We start from the raw sequence: 24,101 nt of genomic DNA, 5'->3' as shown, positions 1-24,101 counted from the left end.
GACAATGGGAGTCCGAACTAATGAAATATACCTCGTGTTATAAAAATCTGATTACTTTAGGATATAAATACAATGAAGAATTTAAGAATTTTAGTACGGAGAATACATTGTGGAGATTGAACATTCCCTAAAATTGTTTCAATCAAACAACTTATTATCAAAAAATAATGCGTATGATTATGATAAAAAAAATGCAACATTTTTTTAAATGCGGGCATACATTATTATTCCTCCGAAGAATTTTTCCAGCAAAATTCTAAGAAATCACTGACGTACTTGCCACAATCTGTCTCTTGCAGTGACGTATGTAAATTATACTCAACAGAAGAGAAAAAATGGTGATGAAATATATAAAATCACAACCTTGACAACAATGTTTTCGTTTTAATGCAATAATATTTCCGAGAATTTAGCACATACTATTATGTAATTGTACTACAATCTATCGCTATTCTTTCCAATTACAGAAACAAATTGCATGCACCCTCTGTTTCATCCGAGAGACGCACCGCGAGAAGCTGGAATACGTCATAATTTATCTGACCTCGGACTTCTTTGTTGCACATCTCTACTCGCATCAAAATTTCTTTATTTAAAGCTCGTCAACCAACATTTAAGCCAAAATTTTCGCAAACAACTGTACAACATCGTGTTGGCAAAGAAAGATTGTTTTATACTTTCGATTGATATACAATTTTTTCATTAAACAAATGGTTGAAATGTTTGATCAAAGTCAATTTTGAATTTTCAATTTATCATAGTCTGTCCAGTTTTTTGTTTAGCCAACTCACTCGCGGTTTATTTTTGAACATACTAAATTTTATATTATCAACAGATGGGTGATCGTAGATTTCCCAAACACCGTAGAAAAAATGATCACACAGTAAAAGGAAAAGTCTACAAATAATCCACTACGTATAAACTAAACTAGTATCTCGTCCACTTTATTCAGTTATTTTTGAGGAACAAGCCAATAGGTTTTATTCAATTGATATTTGCATGGTAAAAGGTAAGACCTCGTTATTCCCTGGCTCGACTTATGAGGGTTATCGTTCGTAAGGGGGTGCCAGCTGCTCAACAGAAAAACAGAACACAAAAATAGAATGGGAATTTCCCACTTGATTGAATCGGTTATAGGTAATTAATGGGCTACCTGAAAAGTTTGAGATGTTACAAATATGGAAGTGCAACTTTATCCCGTTTAGAAATTATATGTCGATTGCTAATCATTTTTGCATCATTCAAAAAGGTTGCGACGATGATATAAATAACTGATACATCTGCCTCAGGTATACGTCAGAATTAGAATACGTCAATATACCGATAAAGGTGGCGAATATCATGAACATCATTAAATTTTTATGAAATATCAGAAACTTGTTCAATAAAATATGAATCCGGATTTCTAAGGGCTTCAAAATAAACAGATTACAGCCTCATAACTGAGAAGAGGAATGAAATATTCAACTCATGAAACTGTGTTGTGAAAAATATATCGAAAAAATTGTGCCACCCTCAGAAAAATTACACACCTTGAGCTCTCCTACGAAAATTCATCGATTTTTCAGTTGAGTTTCATCAGAATCGAGCTCGAACTGCCTTTGCCTAGACTTTTATGGACAATGAATGTCTAATGCGTGTCAGGTTTCACGCCCAAACATCTACATGCAATATCATTGTTTTAAGAGTCATTAATCGATTTTCAGAAAAGGGGTTACTATACTGATTATCCCTGACTGACAAACAAATATTAATATTCTCATGGCTGTCCTTTGAAAATGAAATACAATTTCTGTATTGATATAGTATCAAATGATGATCATATAACAAGCGGACGATAATCTTCCAAATGGGATAGTGACCGAAATAATGTCCTTCCAACATTAATAAGAAATGTAAAAATAATAAAGTTTAGCACCAGCCATTATTCAAATTCGGAAACATGCATGCTAAAATTTATTTCATTTTCAACTAACATTTTTTCATACCTGCTTCCGTTAGACTCTTGTATAGTATGAATTTCATTAGTTCACACTTCCCTACATCAGAGGATTATCGGAAAGGATAAGAAAAATTGGTTCCAAGTACAACATCAGAACCTGCTTTAAATCCAGAAACGCTATCCGTAGCAGCCTCACGAAAACCAGGCCACCAAACGCGGACTGCGATTCCAAGAATTGCATTTACCGGATACCCTGTGAGTGCGGAAAATCCTATATCAGTGAAACTAAGAGGCCATTGATTGTTCGCATTGCCGAGCACAAGAAACACACACAACGAGGGAAACCAGAAAATCAGGAATAGCAGAGCTTGTTTGGACCCATCAACATATTATCGAGTGGTTCCAAGCTGAGATCATACACAGAGAAGAACATTGGTTTAAGAGGAAATTCAAAGAAGCCGCATACATGTTGTCCAACAACGTATTCAGCCCAGCTAGCTAGCAGCGTAGAGATACGCAACATATGGAAACCCATCATCGAGCGAAAAAAAAAGCGGAGTTATGCGAAAGCACTCGAATGACCCATAAATAGTCATCTCTCGGAGGAATCAGTCCAGTCATCACCCGAAGACGATTGTGGATACTAACAATCGAAACGTCGCGTCGTGAAGTAACTTGGCTTGGAATCTCTTTTTATTTTTTGTTCAATTCTTCTATTTTTAATTGTATTTTATTTCAATATTATTTCATTTCGGAGGTTTTTGCTTGATATAATTGTTATTTTCAGCTATTCATTTTTAATTCTTTTAGGGATTTTAAATCATTTTATATTATATTAGACAATGAAAGTCCGAACTAATGAAATTCTTCATGAAACATTGTCAATAACCTTCAAATAAACTTTTGTATAGTATATTAGTAAATGAAAACGGAAACACATATAATGTAGCGTCATATATTGAGTAAATAACAAATAATATACTTAAGCATTGGAGTGTTGGGTTTATAGATTTGTTGAAAAGATGATAATTGATTGAAACAGTCATGTGTCTGAAAGACTTGCAATACCGTAGATTTAAATACAGTTCAAATATCTTATTTAGGTAAACTGAAAAGTATTGTTGCAAACTATTGCTATCATATATGTGTCGATTTTTGCTTATTAAATTTTTTCAACTTTTTTTTTTAATAATCCAAAATCAAAACTGAATACTGTTTCTCAACTATACTTTATAATAATTATCGTACTTATTTCCTTTGTTTACTATCGCATGTAACGAAGTCGCTTGTCCGAAATAATCGAAGTTCCGAATTAATCTGTCTCGACGATACAGAATTCGACAGAAATCGGCAAGAAACATAACGATTTTTTTCACTTTCTCAACATTTTCATCGGGTTTTAATGTGCTTGGACGTCCAGGGCGAGCGTTATCGTTCACATCTTCTCGACCTTCTGTGAAAAGCTTGCATCACATGTATATGGTACAACTGACTCGGGGTACAATCACCGTAAGCCACTGTCAACATTTCAAGTGTTTTTTGAGCACTCAATTCCATTTTTTACCCAAAATTTGATGCAAATTCTTGATCAATTTTTTCGATAACAGAAAATCGCCGAACACGCAACAAAAACATATGTTCGAGTGTACCAACATAAAAAAAATGGCTAATCGAATGTACGTAGCTGGCGAAATTTGAACATTTACCTCTTTTTTTCAACAGTCCACGAATATACTGTACTCCTTCTTTTCATTTGTTTAAGAGCTTTAATTCGATAATTTCTATGATAGTTTCCTCATCTATATAGTGTTTTTCACTTTCTTCTACTGATACTATATCAAACAACTTTTTCTGGTGGGTTTTTCACTGTTCTTCAATAGCCACTTAGTTTCATCAAATAGTGCAAATTAACTTTTTTTGTGGAATACACTCACTGACAAAAATATTGCATATTTTATTTCAAGTCTTGATTTCATGTTTACTTCTATTTGTCTGAATCTTTAAGCAGTTTTTGTTGCTAAATGGTATATGCTGAAGTATATAATCCAGATATTGATTAAAACTCACTTGTAGAAGAAGTAATGGAATAGATTAGTTTTGGTAATAATATTTAATCAGAACAAGCAACAATGACGACAAAATGAAAGTTCTTTGCCACAAAATAATAACAGTTCAGTACTTAGTGGTTCCTCCCTTATCTCTAACGATAGCCTACATCCTCCTGGACATACTCCGCAAATGTATTTGATGGTTTCTTGTGGAGTTTGATTCCATTCTTCCTGTGCAGCAATTCTTGATTGTGCAATTGAGTTAGGAGCTGGATTTCGTACTCGTATATGTCTTTTTAAAATGTTCCAAATATGTTCTATGGGATTTGCATCAGGACTGTTTGGTGGCCACTCCACTGCCTCAAGTCCAACAACTTCAAGATACTGGGTGACCGTTCTTGCAGCATGTGCACGAACATTATCATGCATTGGCACGAAATTGTCGTAGCAAATGAAGCCGCCGTAAGGTAAAACATGCTCTTCAAGGATGTTGCGTATGTAACAGTTAGCAATGATTCTTAAATTCACCTCTATAAGCTCGGTGCGACTGTTCCAACTAATGCAACTCCACAATATAATGGAACTACCACCAAAGCTAACGTTATGTACAAGATTACATCCTGCGAAACGTTCTCCTGATCTTCTGTATACTCGACCACGTCCATCTGGTTTCCACAACTGTATTCTTGTTTCATTTCTGAAAAGAATTTTTCCCCACTGATGTTCATTCCAGTTGACATAGGATATGGCAAATTGTAACCGTCTAGACTTGTGACGTGGGAAAAGCCTAGGAACTCTGGTACGGCGTTTTGGATTTAAACCAACTTCTTTGAGTTATCTTATTACTTTTTGACACTTATGGTAACTTGTCTTGTGTTCAGTAAATCATTTCTGAGATGCGGAGAAGTAGGCGTGCGATTTAGCAAATATTGAATTTTCAAATATTGGTCATCTCTTGGCGTTGTACATCTCTTACCTTCTTGACAAGGTTGCCTTTTGACCTCCCAAGTCGATTGATGGATATGCAATTTCCAAGCAATATATTCTCGTCTGTATACCTCATTGACTGAAGTAACAATTTTAACACAAACTAATTGTTTGAAGGTGGTTGACAATGTTTCGTGGTGTATTTTATCAGTTCGAACTGAAATTACAAAGAAATAACATAAAACCAAAAAACAACCAAAAAATTAAAAATTGAAATATTAATACAAGCTGAAAATTAAAAATTATTACTAACAAAAAATGAAAAATAAAAATTAAAAGATTTCAAATCAAGTTATGTCTTGACGTTTCGATCGTCTTCGGGTGATAACTGGACTTATTCGGCGAAAGTCATCTTCAATTTAGTCAGGTTGGAGCTGACGTTTTCATCCAATTCACCCCTGTCTGGCTGGGGTGAATTGGATGAAAACTTTGTTCATCTTTCAGCGAAAGATATAGGGGCCTCATTCGACAGAGTGTCGGGGCCTTCTTTATCGGGAGGGGTCGTCTACAGTATAATCCATAGCTTCCCTGACTAATGAGTTTTCATGAGTTTCTGTACCATCGAAAACTCTCTGATTTCCCGACTGGATGGACTGCCGAATGGAAGGCAGCTGCAAATCTCTGCGGATGGCTTCATTCCACACGAACCAAGGAGCATTCACAATCATCCTTATTAGCTTGTTTTGCAACCTTTCCAGAATGGAAATGTTGGACGGAGCCGCTTGTCCCCAGACGCCTGAAGCATACATGATGACAGGCTTGAACATCCTATTATATATGGTGATTTTGTTTTTTAGACTCATTTTTTATTTTCTGTTTATCAGAGGGTACAGACGTACTATCCAACCCTCGATCTTTGATTTGACGCACGTTATGTGCGGGTTCCAAGTGAGCCTACGGTCTATTAGAAGGCCGCGCTTGCCAGTTAATCTCCCTTCCAGATATTCTCACTTTTCTGGCCGGAGAAGATTTCAGTCTTCCCATGGTTATTGCCTGAGTCTTATCCGGGTTCACTTAGATCTTCCAATCAAGGTACCAGCGTTCGAGGTCGTCCAATGCACGTTGCATGTAGACGACACCGAGCTCCCGACCCATGGAAGATGAGAGGAGAGCCGTGTCATCGGCGTAAAGAGATATCTTCACACGCTCGGGCCTCGGGAGGTCACTGGTGTAAAGTGATTACAACGTCGGAGAGAGCACGGCCCCCTGTGGCACTCCAGCAAGGATCTCTCTGTTATCAGACAGAGATCCCTCTACTCTAACCTGAAATGTCCTGTCTTTCAGGAAGGACCCGATCCACCAGACGAGGCCCCGAGGCAGGTCGAACGCATTTAATTTGTGCAGAAGACCTTCGTGCCAAACACGCTCGAAGGCCTTCGAGATGTCTAATAGGACAATGTGCACTTTTTTGTTTGTGTTTAACTCGCGGATGGCTGGACTTATTCCTCCGAGATTCGACTATTTATAGGCCATTCGAGTGCTTTCACCTATCCCCTCTTCTCTTTCTCCGCTTCATTGCTAAGGCTAATTGGCTCAAGTCAAGACCTAAAGTAGATACTCGAAAAGTTCATTCTGACAACAATGAACTAAAACAATAGCATTAATAGTGGCAAAGGCACACTATTCAAAGTTTGCAATTTGTACCATTATTTTACTTATTCAGCTATATCGACTATGTCCAAGCATTCTTTTATCTATACTGAATGAAAATTTACGTAAAATACTTTGGCCTTTGAACATTTATCAATAAAAATAAATAACGTGTTAAGGAAAAAGAAATTAACATGAAAAAAATCTTGAAATAAAATATGCAATAGTGTATTTATTAAAAGAAGTTTTATAATGTTATAAGTTTGTTTTCTTTTCAGATGGTCTGAGGAAACGCGATCGATCAATTTGTTATGGCAGAAAACGTTAAAGTCATAGTAAGATGTCGTCCTATGAACAGAAGAGAAATCGACCTCAATTGCAAGGCAAGTAAATCATTGAATGGAATTAAATTTTGAACAGTTGAAAGTGCCTCATCTTGTTAAACGAAGTGGTTAGATACTTACAATAAGTATATCATCAACACATTAACTGACTCTACTTTTTTTCGACATTGTTGATCGACGGTCAGTTTCATTGTTTATCAAGATTAGGAAATACTTACGACAAAGACTTGTTTATTATCTTCCTGGGATTGAAACAATGGTTGTTGGCATTGTTGGCACGTAATGTTATTTATTCGGTAATTGGGTGGTAGACGACGTTTTCCTAATGGGTTCTTAACCCTCTGTCCATAAAAAAGAGCGAGAAAATTTCATTTTGTTATACTTTTTAACTTATTGGGTTGGTAAAAGGCAAAATAAAAACACAACGTCGAGATAAAATAGAAAAGAAGAAGTGTGGCCATTCTATTATTTCGTATTTAGCGATTGGAACAAAATTTTGATTGAATTATATAATACTAGAAGAATTTAATACATCGAATTACATAAACTCAAACATGTACTTAGACATTTGTTGTTAATAAAAATGGCGTATACAAGTTCTCAACCCGGGGGCGGGGTAAATCATGAACCAGGTTTTAGTAATTATTATAGGGCGATATCAACAGTATATGGCCATTTCAACAGAATAGAATACATTGCTATGAAAAAAAAACAAAATGCGGGTGGTAAAACCATTTTATCGTGATATAAAACAGTTTTTTGTTATTTATATATTGATAAATTTCTGTAAATTAGAGAGAAAACACCTTTAATATTGAATGAAAATAAAGGGTGTTCAGAAGAGAAGAAATTAATGATAAATAAACAGGCTATCTGATCCAATTGAAAAAACCTTTTTCAATCCCGTGGACCAAAAACAAATAGCAAACAGTTGTAGTATTATTTTTTCGCGCTATCTGTTAGAAGAGCATGCAACGGTAGCTTTTAAAAAATATAGTTGCAAATTTTGAAAATTAGAATTTTAAAGCTACAAAATGCCTTTTTAGAACTCTCAAAATGCGACCATATTTCACTGAAATACAGTCTGTCAAAAATCACCATAAAATTTGGATTTTTTCCTCCCTTAATTTTTCTGAGTAGTTTATTATCTGCCTACATTGATAGGTAAAGCGAAGATATTCGGTATCAACACCGGATAAATTTTGAAATAATACTGTTTCTTTTTTATTTTTCAGTGTGTTGTGAATATACGAAACTGTGTCGTAGAAACATGGGATCCAAACGAAGGTCCGTCCTTTCCCAAGCAATTCACATTCGACTCCACCTACGATCAAGATTCAAACACAGAAGTTATTTATAACGACATTTGTTATCCTCTTACCGAAGTGAGTAAAAACAATTTTCACATGTATGTTTTTGTTTTTTCTTCCTGGTAACTAGCTATCACACCTCTACGAACGACAAGCCTTAGAAGCCGAAATTTGTGCAAGCTAAGGACTAACGAGGTCTTACCTTTTAACGTGTGATGCCTAACACGGGTTGGGCGATAGCAAGTGAAAATCGAGCGTTCAGCCTGGGGCTTGAACCATCGACCCACAGATCTGCCGATTGACTGAGTGAACAAAGCACGCACGTCGAACCGCCCGATGATTTTTGTATGGAGATAGGAGGAGCAGCGAAAGTTCAAACTCTTGGATTGATAATTGGACGAGTCTATAATTCTACGAACCCGCGACTAGAATTGTGAGAAACGGGATAGAAGAGAAAGAGCAATGCCGAAAAAAGAAAAAAAAGGAGTAAAAATGTTCAGAATATCATAATAATGTCTCCAATAATACTTTCGTTTGCTCAATAAAACTTTTTTTTGCCAATATCATCCACAACCGGTTCAAACAAAGTTTCATCAAGAAGTTGGTAAACCTCTAGTTAGTGTTCGTTATATTTGTGAGACTGGTCATGGTGCTGAAGTTACTAATGTTTTATCCTTTACGATAATTTACCTTGCGCACTATAATAATTTATATGTCTATAATATTCTTTTACAAAACTGTAAATATTTCTAGCATAAATAATAATTTCGAACATATTTTGAAAACTTATTTATGTGAACACGAAAGCTACGAACGAATGTTACTTTTGCTAAGTTATTCTCTGACATAAATTCACATAAATTATGCTGAAGAATGATTGAATACAGTATGAAACTTAGGAAATCATTTAACTGTATAGAGAAAATGGAAGTAAATTCACTAAACTACCGGTTACGCATCGATTTCCGAAATTATTGGATTCCATGCTTTTTTCCTCATTTTATTTTGACATCCGTGTGATATATTAGTTCCGAACAAACAGGTTTATCGATTGAAGAGGCATAGATCAATAAAACAACAACCCATTAGCATTTGATTAAAACTACTGCTGTCATTGTTTAGGCTTTCAATTGACTGTTAGAGGTTATTTATATAAATGTTTTATATGATTAAATGGTACCCATTTCTAGTTACTTTGGGAATATCTGAATCTGGATTAAAATTGTGTTTGAATTATGTATGTATGTATATATACCTAACCTACTCTTTCATTGTATTCAATTCTAATTGACTTAACACGTAGTTGAAGTGTTTCTCAAACCACTCTTTTAAATGCAATTTACTTGAAAATTGTAAATGTTGTTGGCTGACTCTAAAAAGAAACATATCATGGTAGTTGATTCCGAAAAGCGATCTGAACTTGCGGTATCGCACGGAAAAATCTGGATTTCAAGTCCTAGAATTCCCTCAAGATTTCCCACCTAGTAAACCGTCCAAATTGAATGATGCTATGTGGAGTGCAAGGAACTATAAAATGTTTCTGAACAGAAAAGTGTTTTTTTTCTTTTTGAATAATTCAATATCGATATGCTAGTGGGATCTGAATTCAGTACTTTTGAAAGACACATACAACTCAAATTTAACTTGGGCGATAAAGACATCCCTACTAGAGAAGTCAATAATGAGTCAACCCCAATTTATATTCTGAAACTTTCATAATCCAACCACCAAAAAGAAAAGAAAACAATTTTCTGTTCAGAAACACTTTGTAGTTCCTTGCACTTTTCAGGTGAACAATATAATTCTCATAGCACCATTCAATTTGGACGGTGTACTAGGTGGGAACATATTAGTCCTAAAGTTATATATAATCTCTTACTGACAGTATTAAAAACACACGAAAAAAAATTAGCAAGCAATATATGTAATTTGAATCGGTATTTAAAAAAAAATTACAAACAAGATATTAAATATTGTTAGAGTTTTTTGAGAGATCGTCTTTCAAAAAGTTTTGGTAACTATACAATAGTATTTTTGTATTAAGAGGTTTTTAACATCGGCAACTGTCCCTGTAATTCATATTGAATAAAGGCCTTATTATTCTTTTCTAGTCAATGAAAACATTCGTATAGTCCTTCACTATACCCCAAATAAAAAAGCGACATTGCCGTATTGAAACCCCAGTGAAAGTAACTGACACTGCGGCTTTTCACTCACTTTACTTTAGAAAAAGAAATAAAAAATTTCTTTTTTTAGCCGAACCACATTCCCATTTTCTTCCTTTATCTCTATTTCTCCTAGTGCCTAAGCCTTACATGATTGATAAGTTATTTGAAGAATGCACCAATATTGAATCCTCAATCTGTAAAAAAATTATAATAACATTATTTGTCGGTACTTGTTTTGTTCATTGAGTATAATTAACTTATTAGAAGTGGACTGATTCGTTCGGATAAAAATTCGATGAATATAGTACATAATAATATTACTTCGTATATTACCTACTTCAGTATTTTACTGACGTAATATATGTTTAATACAATATAATACATATTACTGAAGTTTTTTCCCAAAATCAAATCGTTATTTCAACACCTCGACGGGTGTTTCGATCACCAAATGATCATCTCCAAGACGGAGATCAAACTGTGTGATCTTCCTCTTGAAGATGGTCACTTGGTGATCGGAACACGTGTTGAGGTGTTGAAGTAACGGTTTGGTGTTGTGAAAAACTCCAGTAATATTCATTTCTACATCAAAGGTTCCAAACAGTGCATTACAAGTACATGTATAATACGCATAATAAAAAAAGAGGGTGGATTCTAGCGCCACGAATCGAAGATATGAAACAACCTTCAGTGACGGCGACCTTATTTCTCGAATTATATTTCTCGAAATGAAAGACATGATATTCAGTTATGTAATGTTTCGCAAAGAAAACTTATTGAATTCAATCTTGCTCATGACAGGATTATCTGAAGTGTTAGTACTTCAGATAATCGAAACAGAGCTGGAAGTAGTTAAAATAACTATATTTCTTCAACACCATGCACTGAACTGTTTGAAAAATTAATTTATCTTGTTTACCAATCTTTCTGCGTTGAATGAAAATGTTTATTATGCATATAGCCTGCATATAGCAACCGTCATTGATTTTTTGGAGTCTCACCTCGACTTTTCTAAAACACTTATAATTTAATTCTTTTCATTTCAGAGTGTATTGGAAGGATACAATGCCACAATCTTCGTTTATGGCCAAACTGGATGCGGAAAATCCTTTACGATGGAAGGAATCAAGTCGGACGACGGATCACAGAAAGGAATTATTTCCAGAGCTTTCGAACATATTTTCGAGGCCATTTCAGTCACGAGTGGGGTTAAATATTTAGCTTTAGTGAGCTATCTAGAAATCTACAATGAACAAATAAGGTAAGAAAAGATACAAAAACTACAGCTACATCATCACACGTTTTTCAATTTTGAGAAAGAAATTCGCCTAGATAATTTTATTGTAGGCTTGTCTATCTTTATGAAAACATGTACTATGAACAAATAAAAAAAGTATTTCCTCAATTACCTCTATACATTCATTTATAAACCCAACATCACATACTTTCTTCACTACTCTCTCCCAGCCATTTTGGGGTGGGGATAGAGAATTCCCTTAGAACGCATGCATGCTTTAAGCCTCATCGCTTAGCATAAAAGTAAAATAAAGATGATTTTTAGTACCAGAAATCTATCTCTTAAAATCAGACGGTCGTGGCGTTATGAAAAATATCAATGGGGAGGGAATGAGATAAATTGTACTAACATAAAAAAGAGCATTTCCAATTTGAATTACAACGACAAAAAACATTTTCAAACTATATCTTGGTAACACATATGAATTTCATTCAAAAAATCATATCAAATACGTACTACTATAGGAACTTTGTTTTCGCAGAGACTTACTGTTGCCAAATGATAAATTAACCAGCACTCCCCTAACTTTGAAGGAATCTCCCAATGAAGGTGTTACGGTTCCAGGTGAGTTACTTTTTCAATATAATCTTATTATTGATCATATCACAATAAATAAACAAAAACCCTCCTAAATTGAGGAACCTTGAAAAATGAATGTTTTTTAGGGTTGACATCTCATGCGGTACACAACGCAGGAGAATGTGAACAGTTTCTGAGTATTGGATCTAAAAACAGGGTTATTGGAGCAACTCTGATGAACCAAAGTAGTTCAAGATCTCACAGTATCTTCACCATCAGCATAGAACAAATAAATACTACAAACAATAATGAAAGTATAAGAAAAGGTACCTTGCCTGTACACACTTTCAGAGACTTGAGATGTTTGAAATATAATATATTTTTTTTAGGCAAACTTAATTTAGTGGACTTGGCTGGTTCGGAAAGACAAACAAAAACCGGCGCAACAGGCGAAAGACTGAAAGAAGCGACGAAAATCAATTTGTCGCTCAGTGCTCTGGGTAATGTGATTTCAGCTTTAGTCGACGGAAAGGCAACTCACATTCCTTATAGGGATTCCAAACTCACTAGATTATTACAGGTGAGTCAACTGAACTGAAATATAAGTGCCACTAATGTTTTTATATAGTTTATCTATGAACATTTAAGGCGTGGCGTTGCAACCGTTTTAGAATTTTGAGAATTCATGAAACTTTGTGAAACAACCACAAGCAAATAATTATCACCTTTTCAACTTTTTTAAGGACAGAACACAAGCACTACAGGAAAATCCTTAAGGCGCTCTAAGAGCGGTGCCTGTGTGGAAGTAGTGATTCACGTTGGATTTTTATCGCTGGAGATCAAAACGTTCTCAGGAAGTTTATTCCACATACACGCAGTTCTCCAAATGAAAGAGTTCTTAAGCAGTGAAGTTCGAAGTGTACTGAGCTGAACCTCAAAACGATGAGCAGCCACAGTCTGTCGCGTATTTCTGATATGTACCGCTTTTGGTGGAATAAACTATCTCATGTCACTTGAACACCTCCCGTGGAAGTATATATAAAAAAGAGACAAATCTCCTACCTTTATTCGATATTCCAGACTATCAAGGGTGCAAGTGATATTCGTGTCTCCAATCAGGCGGATGGCACTTTTCTGGATGGAATCCAGCAGCTTCAAGGTATGCTTAGGGGCGAAGCTCCATAAATGAGAACAGTACCTCAAAGAAGGTCTGATCATAGTTTTATAACGCATAAAAGTTTGCTGAGGTGTGTACAGTTATCTGTTTCGGAACAGTGTTCCAAGCTTTTGAGAAGAAAGCCTTTGCAATTCTAGCAACATGATTGTGCCAAGACATATTGGTGTCCATTTTAACCCCCAACAAACTCATCGAAGCAGAAAGCGGAATCGTCTGTCCAGACATTATTATATCCGATCCAGAGACATTTATCTTTTTGGAGAAAACCGATGCCTGGATTTTTGTGGCATTGAATTGAACCTGGTTACTTTCACCCCATTTCGAAATCACCTCTAGATCCTCATTAAGGTATGCAATCTCCTGCTGCCGGTGAAGCTGTGCATCTGCAGCCGATGTCTTGGAATCCAAATGAAATGATGAGAAGAGTGTGCTGTCGTCAGCAAAACAATATATTGAATTCTTCGTTTTTTCCAATGAGTTGTTGATATACAGTAAAAAAAAGGTTTGAGACAATACAGATCTCTGGGGAACACCAGCGTTGATGGTAAAAGTATTCGAGATATATTCATCGACGGCCATTTGTAGGCAACGTTCTTTCAGGAAACTGGAGAACCATACACAACGGAGATATTGTTTATTAATTAGTACAACGTGGTTCGACGGTCTGCCCAAAAATTACCTTCTCAAACTCTTCGGGCGATCGTCAAATTTTTACCCAAAAAACGAAAGATAAAAAAACTATCTCGCTACTGGAGTGCGACCGGCCTACGGTGCTTCCACCTTCAAGAAGTGGCTTGGGAATCTCAATAAAAAAGTTATCGTTACATATTATATACTCTGTCCATACAAGCAACGGAGTGCTCCAAAACATTATCATGCATAGTGCACGTGATCTCCCCCCAGACAAGGCTGCTTGTAAAGAGTCGCACTAAGAAACGACCGAAATATTATTATTTTTTTTAATAATATGCGGCTAGGTATAGGAAAATTGTTTAGGTGGAGTGTATAGGGACACGAATTAGCAGTTTTTTCAGCTGTATCAGTACTTGACATTTCAAAAATTTCAAACTTTAAAATACCGTATATGTACACACCACAGGCGTTAAAACGTACCTAAGTCACCACTCCGACTCTGTAGCGACATACCTGAATGAATTCCGCCAGCCGATGGCAGTTAGATTTGATAGGCCAGCGTAAGGAGGCTTGTTTATTTCAACCAATAGATTTAAATGTACGTGATGATCACGTGGTGATCACGTATCTATCATTGTTTGGATTACTTTGTTTATTTGATGGACAGAGTTTAGATTTGGATGTAAATTTTCTATAAGCTTCAAAATGAATTTGTGGTGAACATTCATGCAGTACTTGCTATTGTTCGATCATCTTCAATAAGAGGTGGAAAAAAACGCTGGAAGTAAATTTTCTACTGACTGACTTCGCCGAAAACAAGAATGAACGTGATTCATTCGGAAATTCAAGAATCTAATCATCACTAGCTGGTTAGATAGCGTGAGTGCTTCGTTCTACTCACTAAATCGATTGATGTGTAAAACGGTGGTTCGAGCTCGTGATACGAATGGTCGATTTCTACTGCTTATCTTCAAACCCATGCTAGGAATTGCACGTTAAAAGTTGAGACCTTGTGAATCCTTAATTCACACGACCCCTGGAGGTTGTCACGTACTTTCAGGATTATATATTTGATTATAATTATATTTTATATATATTTTCTATATAGCAGAAGGTTATTACGAGTAACTCGCCGGAATATTTTTTCATATCATTCAGCGATAATTCCTCACAACGTAGACCAATTTTGATAGCTTTCTTTTTATTTGAAAGAGGATACTTGAGGTGTACTGCCGTTTTAATTCGGTAGAGTTCTGATGATGAAATCCATGAGGAAATCATCAAAAATCTTAAATAATTAAGATAATTATATACTACGCCAACCGATTCGATGATTCTTTTCGTATGTATTTTGCAGCATCTACAGCGGTTATTTTTTCATAAAATATCAATATCATTCATATATCACTTTTTAGAAATTCCTTTGCATTGGAGTAGAGCTCATATTTGTGTAAAATGTTCAACTATTATCATGGATGAAAAAGAAAATGAGGGAAGTGGGACTTGTTTTAGATACATACCAGAAATAATTTTAACAACTACATTATATTCGTCACTCTCTAGGATTCTTTGGGTGGTAACACTAGGACACTAATGATAGCATGCATTAGCCCTTCACACAGGGATTATATGGAAACATTATCTACTTTGCGGTATGCGAATAGAGCAAAAAACATCCATAATAAACCTAGAGTCAATGAAGTGAGTAGATTCAAGCCAATCTTTTCTGAACTTTAATAATACATTTTTTTAAGGATCCAAAGGACACAATGCTCCGGCAATACCAAGAAGAAATAGAAAGACTGAAAACATTATTGGAAAATAGGCAACCAGACGGTTTAAGAATAGAAGATCTCACGATTCCTGAAGAAGAGCTAAATATCAATAAACCGTCGAATTACAGTGACCTCGACGCCAAAAGAGATAAATTGTTGAGGGAGTATCAGGAAGAAATGAAAAAACTTAAACATCTTCATGAAAACGAGAAGAACGAGAAGGAAAATGTTTTAAGGCAAATACAAACAATCAAAGAGGAGTACGATAGAAACATTCGAAAATTAAATGAAGAAATCAGTGAAAAACAAAAAAAGGAGTTGTGCTCGGAGGAGGAAATTCTCAACAGAATTGAAGCCCTGAAAGCCGCTATGATTGGAGGAGAAAAGGCAAATGATCAAGAATTGTCGGAAAGGAGGAAGAAGAAAAAAATTGCAGCAGAAAAACGAGCAAGGTAATTGTGTCTTGGAAAATTTGAAATTAAAACTTAGTTATTATTTATTTCACATATATTGCAGCGTTATAGCTCGATTATTAGCAAAAATCGATATGAATGAAGACAGAGAACTCCTCCATAATCAATACAAAGACATAAGTCATGAACTCAACTTGAAAACAGAAGCTTTACGAAAATATAGGCACAAAGTAAAAACGTTAGAAAAAGAAATATCAGACATCCAGAGTGAATTTGAAACTGAACGACAAGACTACTTAGAATCGATCAGGAAACAAGAGAAAAATATAAAATTGTTGTCTCAAATTTGTGATAAACTCGCTGGAACACTGAAGAAGGAATGTAATTATAGGTTCGCAATTGAATACATTTCGTTCGGATGAAATTCATGAATGATTTTACAGTGATTTGGAATCCATAAGGGAACAGGCGGTATGGTTGGATGATTCTCAAAAATATAAACTTCCGGAACTTGTCACAACACGAACAAAATTACCGCCACCAGGTAAATAATATTGCAAAATATTGGGTATATCTGATGTTCACTAATAACAGTACGCATTTTTTGGAGTCTTAACGATTCATATACTACGTTTTACACCACTATATTTTTAAGTAATATTCAACAAAAATCAGTAGATCCGTTTGGATCAGTTCATTCAGCTTATTACCACTTTGTATCACTACATACGTAACACGTCAGTATACTTTTGAAAAAATCTTTTGTGAGATACACCCAATATCTGTTTAATTTTGAGTGGTAATGGAAAATATATTCCATACAGGACGGGGTTACGATATACAGACTGCGCCAGCCCGTTTGCAATACGAAGGAGACATAGTAGAAGATGCAAATTTCAATAAAGATTCTTTGAAAAAGGTGACAGAAAATTGAACATTTTTATTTTTGATTGGCTTAAGTTTTTATTATTTTGTACATATTTCTGCTTGACTACTGTACCTTCAAAAATAAATCTTGTCTAGTCAACAATTTGCTTGTCGTAAAGATGCATGAATCAGTTCAGATTTGGGATACTTAAGCTTTGGCTATGAAGTGTATTATATAAATATATATAAAGTACCAAAAACTATTTAAATGACATAATGCACTCTCTAATAATGATACTATAATTTGAAATACTAAGTAAATACTACTTCAAGATTACATTACTCGGGTAGAGAAATCGAAGCAGAATAAATGACTGTCGAGGAATAATAAATTCAGTAGAAAACTAATATTTTGAATGCAATGTGAATATTTTCTTTGCATTAGTTATTGAATCAGAAGCTTAGCATAGAAGGTGAGGTTAACGTTTAAAATCATTGTATTAAAAATATTAGTTTTATTACAATGCCGGTTCTTGTATTTGACTGAAAAGCATAGTTTTTAATATCAAATTGAATGTTTCAATGACTTTTATTGAAAGATATGAAAAAAAATTGGAAAAAACTAAAAATTCAATACCAAATTCACAAAAGATCTACTATTCAGAACTGCAGGGAAATAACTCAAATCGAGTAACTTATAGTTTGAAAATCGATAAAAGAAACTCAAATTCTCACTTTTGAAATTAACTTCTTTTATCATACAACCGGTTATTTTCATTTTAACTGTCACCATTAGGATGTCTGAAACGATCGTAGATACCTAAAAGGTTGAATTGGATAAGTTGCGCATGTATTTGACAAAAAAATGCTGTTTAGAATGCTGTTTAGAAATTGAAATTTTGTCCTGATTCATTTGATGAAATATTTAAAAATGAATTACACATTTTCACTGCCATTTTTTCTCCGCTACAATTCAATTCAATTTTTTTTTCAAAACCATTTTACATACAATCATCAATATCAAAACAATCAATAATGTGTAAATGAATAAAATAATGGATATTGGATAGTTGTATGAGTTTTTTCTAAAAATGACTCACTGAAGTAGACTCACGTTAGGCAAATATAGCCTGTTTTGTGATGTCTAAATCAGCATGGCATTTGTACAATTGTATCTATATCTCATGTAATTGTATTCATATGGTAAGTGAAGATTAGTGCTTATATACACAATATATACAAATTACAAGTAAGTACTTATTTATTTCAGTATAAAGTTGTAAATTTTTCTGGATGATTATGTGCATACTTTTTCGCCTCTTTTTGAATACTTGGAAGGATGTTATATCTTTTATATTTTTAAGTAAGATGTTGAATATTTTTGAACCATGAAAGAAAAAAGAATTATGGGTGACCGTTTCATTAAAGAATTCAATTTTTAGGTCCTGGTTCATTTTTGATCGAGTATCTTTCGAATGTTTCTGCGCGAAATCTGCTCGTTTATGGAACAGTCTTATTAGGCAATGATAAATGTATCTATAGTGCAGGAGTATATAACATGGTTTTTTGATATAGGTAACTGTCTTGTTGAAAAGAGTCTATTTTTTTTAAAGATAATTTTTAATAAAATGTTTTGAGCGGTTTGTAATGGGCTAATAGCATTTTTGAATGTTGCACCTCAAGCAGGAATACACTATTTTATTATAGATTCGACAAGAGAGAAGAGAGGTTTAGAGTATTATAAGATTTTTTTAGACAGTATGCCACGTAGTTCATAAAAAGTGTGCATTAATACTCTGAGCCTTTTTGTTACAAAGTTGATATGTTTCGTCCATTTTAGGTGCTGATCTAAAATAACTAGGAGGTATTTTATAAATGTGGTTTGTTCTATGGTCTGACAGTCGCAAGTATTTTGATGATCAGAGTGCGGTATATGCATTTTTATTTTGTAGTTTTTGGTTTGAGCACGAAGGGTGGGGGAAAAAGTCAGATACTTTGTCTTGTTTAGTACTACTTAACCACATGTATATTTTTGTAAATTTGTTTCTACTGTCTCTCTTATTCCATGCCAAGATGTTCCCGTGTAAATAAGAGCAATATCATCGGCATAGCATATTATATCGCCTATGAAATTGTTGATTTTTGTTATACTGTTAATGTAAATGAGAAAAAGTATCGGTCCCAAAACGGGCCCTTTTGGTATACCAACTACAACTTTCAGATTTCTGATTTTCACAGTTTTCGAAAGTCTTTTCGTGCTTTTCCATCGATGTATCACAAGTTACCTTAATTTTTACAAAATTGTAATTTATTAATGAAAAGCGTTTTTCTATAGTAGTAGGATTTTATTTTCCAATTTGTTACATTCAAATGGCACTTTCAAACGCAGTGAATCACTAGTGCCGAACAAAACGAACTTCACCGATGAAGAAAAACGTGATCAAATCATTGGATAGAAATCTTGGTGTTTGGTTCATTTGAAAAATGATGAATAGCGTAACCAGAACAAATCAATGTCTATATACCGAAAAACGTTTCCATTATTGATTTGTAATTTTATGAAAACCAGAGTAAATTTCGTGATACTTCATTGGAAAAGCACAAAACCGCTTTATAAAACTGAAAATTAAATATGGCGCTGATAAGAAAAATAATGATGATGGTGACCGAAAGATGAAACGTCGTATGGAAAATCTGCGTTTTGGCAGAGAAAAAGTGGGCATGAAAATGTGTTATGTGTTTTTAAATGTTTCATCAAATGAATCAGAATAAAATAATAACTATTTTACAATATTTCCCTTTCCTTTCTCTCAATCGTCTTAGTATCCCGTATAGCTTCCGAAATCCCACTGGTGAGAGTCGAAATTGAAATACCCTGTATTGTCGATCAAATCCGAAGTAAAATCACCTGACGAAATTCATGATAAATATTATGAGATTCTTTCGTAAGTTTTGTCCATTTTAATGTCATGTGTTTTTGTAGATCCATATCTCAATAAATATTCATTCTATTGTGTCGTGATAGTGTTGATGAATGCTTCCAATACGTTCAACACGAATTGGAAAGGTCAAAAGGATCGAAAATTCGGTGCCCCACGATTTGAACGATCGACAGAAATTTTCACATTTCGAGGTTTGTCCTTCTCTTTTGCGCAACGTCACATGATGAAAAGTGGATCCTCTACGACAACAGGAGACGTTCAGGACAGCGGTTATTGGACACCGATGAGCCACCCAGGCACTTCCAAAGGCTTAAACCCAACAAAAAAGACCATGGTGGTCAGCGACTGGTGTGATTCACTATAACTTTCTGCAACCGGGTCCTATTGAGAGGAAGTCGACGAGATGTACCGAAAATTGTGTCAGCAGCAGGCGGTACTGGTCAACAGAAGAGGTCCGATCCAGCTCCACGACAACGCCCGTATGCACGGTTCATGAATCACCGTCCCAAAATTGAGCGAATTGAGCATCGAATTCCTGCTTCACCCATCATACTCCCCAGACCTCTCGCCAACCGACTACCATCTCTTCAAGCACTTCCGTAATTTTCTCACCGGTAGAAGCTTCGCAATCAGGACCAGGCAAAAACGGCCTTCGTCAACTTCATCGATTCCTGAGTACACAATTTTTATGCCGATGAAATTAATCGACTTGTGTTAAGTTGGTAAAAGTACAACGATTCAAATGTTGCTTATTTCTATTAAATTGAATAAGTATTCACTGAGATATTACAGTTCAAAGAAGACTCATAAAAACGGAGAAAACTTTTGAAACTACCTAATAATTACACATTTGTTTTCTGCATAGTTCAGGCTCAAGTGTATAGGAATTGTTACGAATACCTGAATATGTCATTGACGCAAGTATGACAAATCTTGGTAACTTAACTCCACTATTTATTTACTGGTGATTTACCTGGTTTCATATTTCTTCATCTAATCATTTAAGATGTGAAAATATTCGTATTTGAAATTGGGGGACAATAAAGTTTTTGATTCAACGAAGTACAACTGTGATAATATTAAACTGGAACTTGAGTCAATGTAATTTATTTTGCTATTCTATGTTTTTTGCACGCTGCTGCACGATAAATGGCACAGGACAAATTTATAATCGAATCGAATCCAGTGATTCAAACTCAAATACCTCTAGAGCAGAATTTATTAGTCCATCATACTTTTATAATGATGAGGTAATTTCAATTTTTTTCTTGCACTATTGTGAAATTAAAGACACTATAGCTGAAGTTGAATTTATATATGATTACCAAAAAGTTGTTAGTTCAAGAATTTTTGACCAAAATATTTATTACCAGAGAAACATTTCAACATAGGTATATGTTAAATTGTGTATTGGAAAATAGGATTATGTTGGTATTTCCTTTTCAAAATTACCAAATTATATTTTTCTGTTTGAAAAAGATATACAGTAAAAATAATGGTAATAAATTAACAAACATTCTTCTGTTTATAAAGTTTATAAAAATCGTCGATAGTTGATACAACATTTTTTTTCAGCAGAAATTTGACCAAAATGAGAAGGAAAACATCATTGCAAGTTACTTTCAACCCACATCAAAAAGAGCTAATGAACTACTTAATCAATCCTCAAGATTGGATGCAAATAAAGTTATCAATACTTGGAGAGGTAACATTGATTTTGTAAAAGTTAACAAGTTCTGAATATTGTGTTTTTGTAAACTCGCCTCATCGTATTTTATTTGTAATTGACTAATGTATTTTGTATGTACCTAATATACCAGATTCTTATGATTTTGAACACACTCTGTCTCGAAACTTGATGAAAATCAATAACACTCTCATGATAATAATTACAAATCATCACAATAATGACTTTATTTTCTATACGCGTTGGACTGGTATTTTATATTGATTTAAAATGCAATTTATAAAAATTACCGACCTTAATTAATAGAGACTACTAATTGGTAAACATAATGATTCGACTAACTCTGGAAAATTTTTCATGGAAATGAATTCCACAGTGGTGAGAGATAAACTTCTTTTTTGGATATTCAATAGAAAATTTGATTGTTTATGTTCATTTATTTCCAGGGATTCCAGCAAGTTTCATTTTGGCCTTTATTTCCTGTAAATAGTTATGTTATGTTAGGTCAAAAGTGAGTGGGTCTATTCGACCCTACACCACAACCCCCAAGGGTTTATTGTGGCTCACACCTATTCACACTCGACCAAATACACTCAGCTTCTTAACTAAGCCGATTAGTTTGTATGATGAGTGGTCTTTCAGGTCAGATGGTAAGCAAACGGCTCTGCGTCAAACTCTGAAAACCTGATTCGGTCCCCAGCGGGGCAGGCACAAAGTATGTGCTCTGCTGTTTCATCATTTTCCAAACAGAGACGACACGCACTGCCTTCCGATAGCCCGTTTATGATGATTCAGATGACAGTGGCCTGTGAGAAGGCCTATTAGACATCGTAGTTCATCCCCACTGTAGTCCAACAGCTGTTTGGTATCAAGCTTCGAAGGGTGAATAAACGCCTTGGAGTGAGCCAATCCTGGATGCCAGAAATCTTTGAATCTTCTTGCCATCCAGGTGTTCAATGCTTGTTTGGCAAAACTTAAAGCGATGCAAATGACAGGTTCTGGTCCGATGAAGCTGCTTGCAGCACCCTCCTTTGCAAGGGAATCAGCAGCCTCATTGCCAATATGGCCAGGAATCCAGACCAGAGACAATCTGTTGAGTCTTCCTATCGAGGGAGCTGATGATCGGTCTAAGCGGAACGTCCTTCTTGTGAATTTTGGGTAGTCCATACAAGTGAGGGGGCTTACTCTGTGGTGCAGTGTTAGCGATGATCTTTCCTTGTCCGAAAAATAGACTTGGTGTTTTTTCAAAATCTAGTACGTCCTCTACGAACAGAAGATCGAAGAGGTTCTTCAGAAGGGACGATACACATAGATCGTACGCGACCCTACTGCATCAATCGAAAGGAAGTTGTACCAGATTTTGAAAAAACACCAAGTCTATTTTTCGGACAAGGAAAGATCATCGCTAACACTGCACCACAGAGTAAGCCCCCTCACTTGTATGGACTACCCAAAATCCACAAGAAGGACGTTCCGCTTAGACCGATCATCAGCTCCAGAGATTCGGCTACTCAAAACTTGTCTAGATTTTTACTTCCCTTAATACAACCATTACAAGGAAAAACATCGTCTTTTGTGAAGAATTCAAGGCATTTTGTTGAACTGCTAGGGTCAATTGAGGTCACACAGGAAGATCAACTAATTAGTTTCGACGTGGAAAGCCTTTACACCAACGTTCCGGTCGAAGAAGCACTCCAAATCATACAGAGAAAGCTATCCGAAGACGGGAACCTGAAAGAGAGAACGAATCTACCTATAAAAGTAATCATGGAATTACTACGATGCTGTGTACGAAACTGTTATTTCCAACTGAAGAACGAATTCTTCACACAAGATGAAGGACTGCCAATAGGAGCCACTTTCACCAGTCATAGCCAACATATATACGGAGTGGTTTGAAACTCTGGCCATTGAAAAAGCCCACAAGAAACCTCGAGTCTGGTTGAGATATGTTGACGACACCTTCATAATATGGAACCATGGGAATACTGAACTAGACGCCTTCCTGAAACACATCAACAGCGTGAGACCTTCCATCAATTTCACAATGGAGAAGGAAATCCACAGCGAATTGCCATTTTTAGACGTTTTGGTGAAGAGGACCGACACTAAGTGGGAAACATCTGTATACCGAAAACCCACTCATACGGGACAGTATCTGAACCACGAATCCAACCATCATCAATCGACTAAAAGAGGAATCATCAAGACTCTATTAGACCGTGCTTTTGGGCTTTGTAATACGAAGGAAGGTCTCGAGAAGGAACTAGACATCATCAAAAATGATCTTTAACGGAATGGCTAGAAGACAGCAGGAGCCTCGCAAGGAAGAGAAGCCGTCACAACCAGTGCTTGCACTTCCCTACATCAGAGGATTATCGGAGAGGATAAGAAGAATTGGT

At 35.3% G+C, this 24,101-nt stretch overlaps 1 protein-coding gene across 2 annotated transcripts in view; it reads left to right on the top strand.

Annotated features, from left to right (window-relative positions):
- Positions 1–24,101, top strand: part of Kif3C (Kinesin family member 3C) — a 40,033-nt gene that overhangs the window by 13,548 nt on the left and 2,384 nt on the right. The window contains exons 2-13 of one of the 2 annotated variants that reach the window (XM_023174198.2): positions 6,846–6,950; positions 8,147–8,296; positions 11,436–11,650; positions 12,168–12,250; positions 12,352–12,531; positions 12,595–12,785; positions 15,579–15,716; positions 15,770–16,242; positions 16,307–16,594; positions 16,647–16,747; positions 17,028–17,122; positions 21,591–21,717. In XM_023174198.2, the coding sequence (XP_023029966.2) occupies positions 6,879–6,950; positions 8,147–8,296; positions 11,436–11,650; positions 12,168–12,250; positions 12,352–12,531; positions 12,595–12,785; positions 15,579–15,716; positions 15,770–16,242; positions 16,307–16,594; positions 16,647–16,747; positions 17,028–17,122; positions 21,591–21,717 (2,113 nt within the window). In that variant the 5' untranslated portion in view covers positions 6,846–6,878. Of the gene's footprint in view, positions 1–6,845; positions 6,951–8,146; positions 8,297–11,264; positions 11,651–12,167; positions 12,251–12,351; positions 12,532–12,594; positions 12,786–15,578; positions 15,717–15,769; positions 16,243–16,306; positions 16,595–16,646; positions 16,748–17,027; positions 17,123–21,587; positions 21,718–24,101 lie in introns of those variants that run through there. The other variant, XM_074184177.1, reaches the window with a different exon arrangement.

Source organism: Leptinotarsa decemlineata, unplaced genomic scaffold (assembly GCF_025532065.1).
Source record: "Leptinotarsa decemlineata unplaced genomic scaffold, Ldec_3_MD MMD2_tig00026354_RagTag_RagTag, whole genome shotgun sequence".
Lineage (NCBI taxonomy): Eukaryota > Metazoa > Arthropoda > Insecta > Coleoptera > Chrysomelidae > Leptinotarsa > Leptinotarsa decemlineata.
This window is presented reverse-complemented; position numbering and strand designations above follow the sequence as displayed.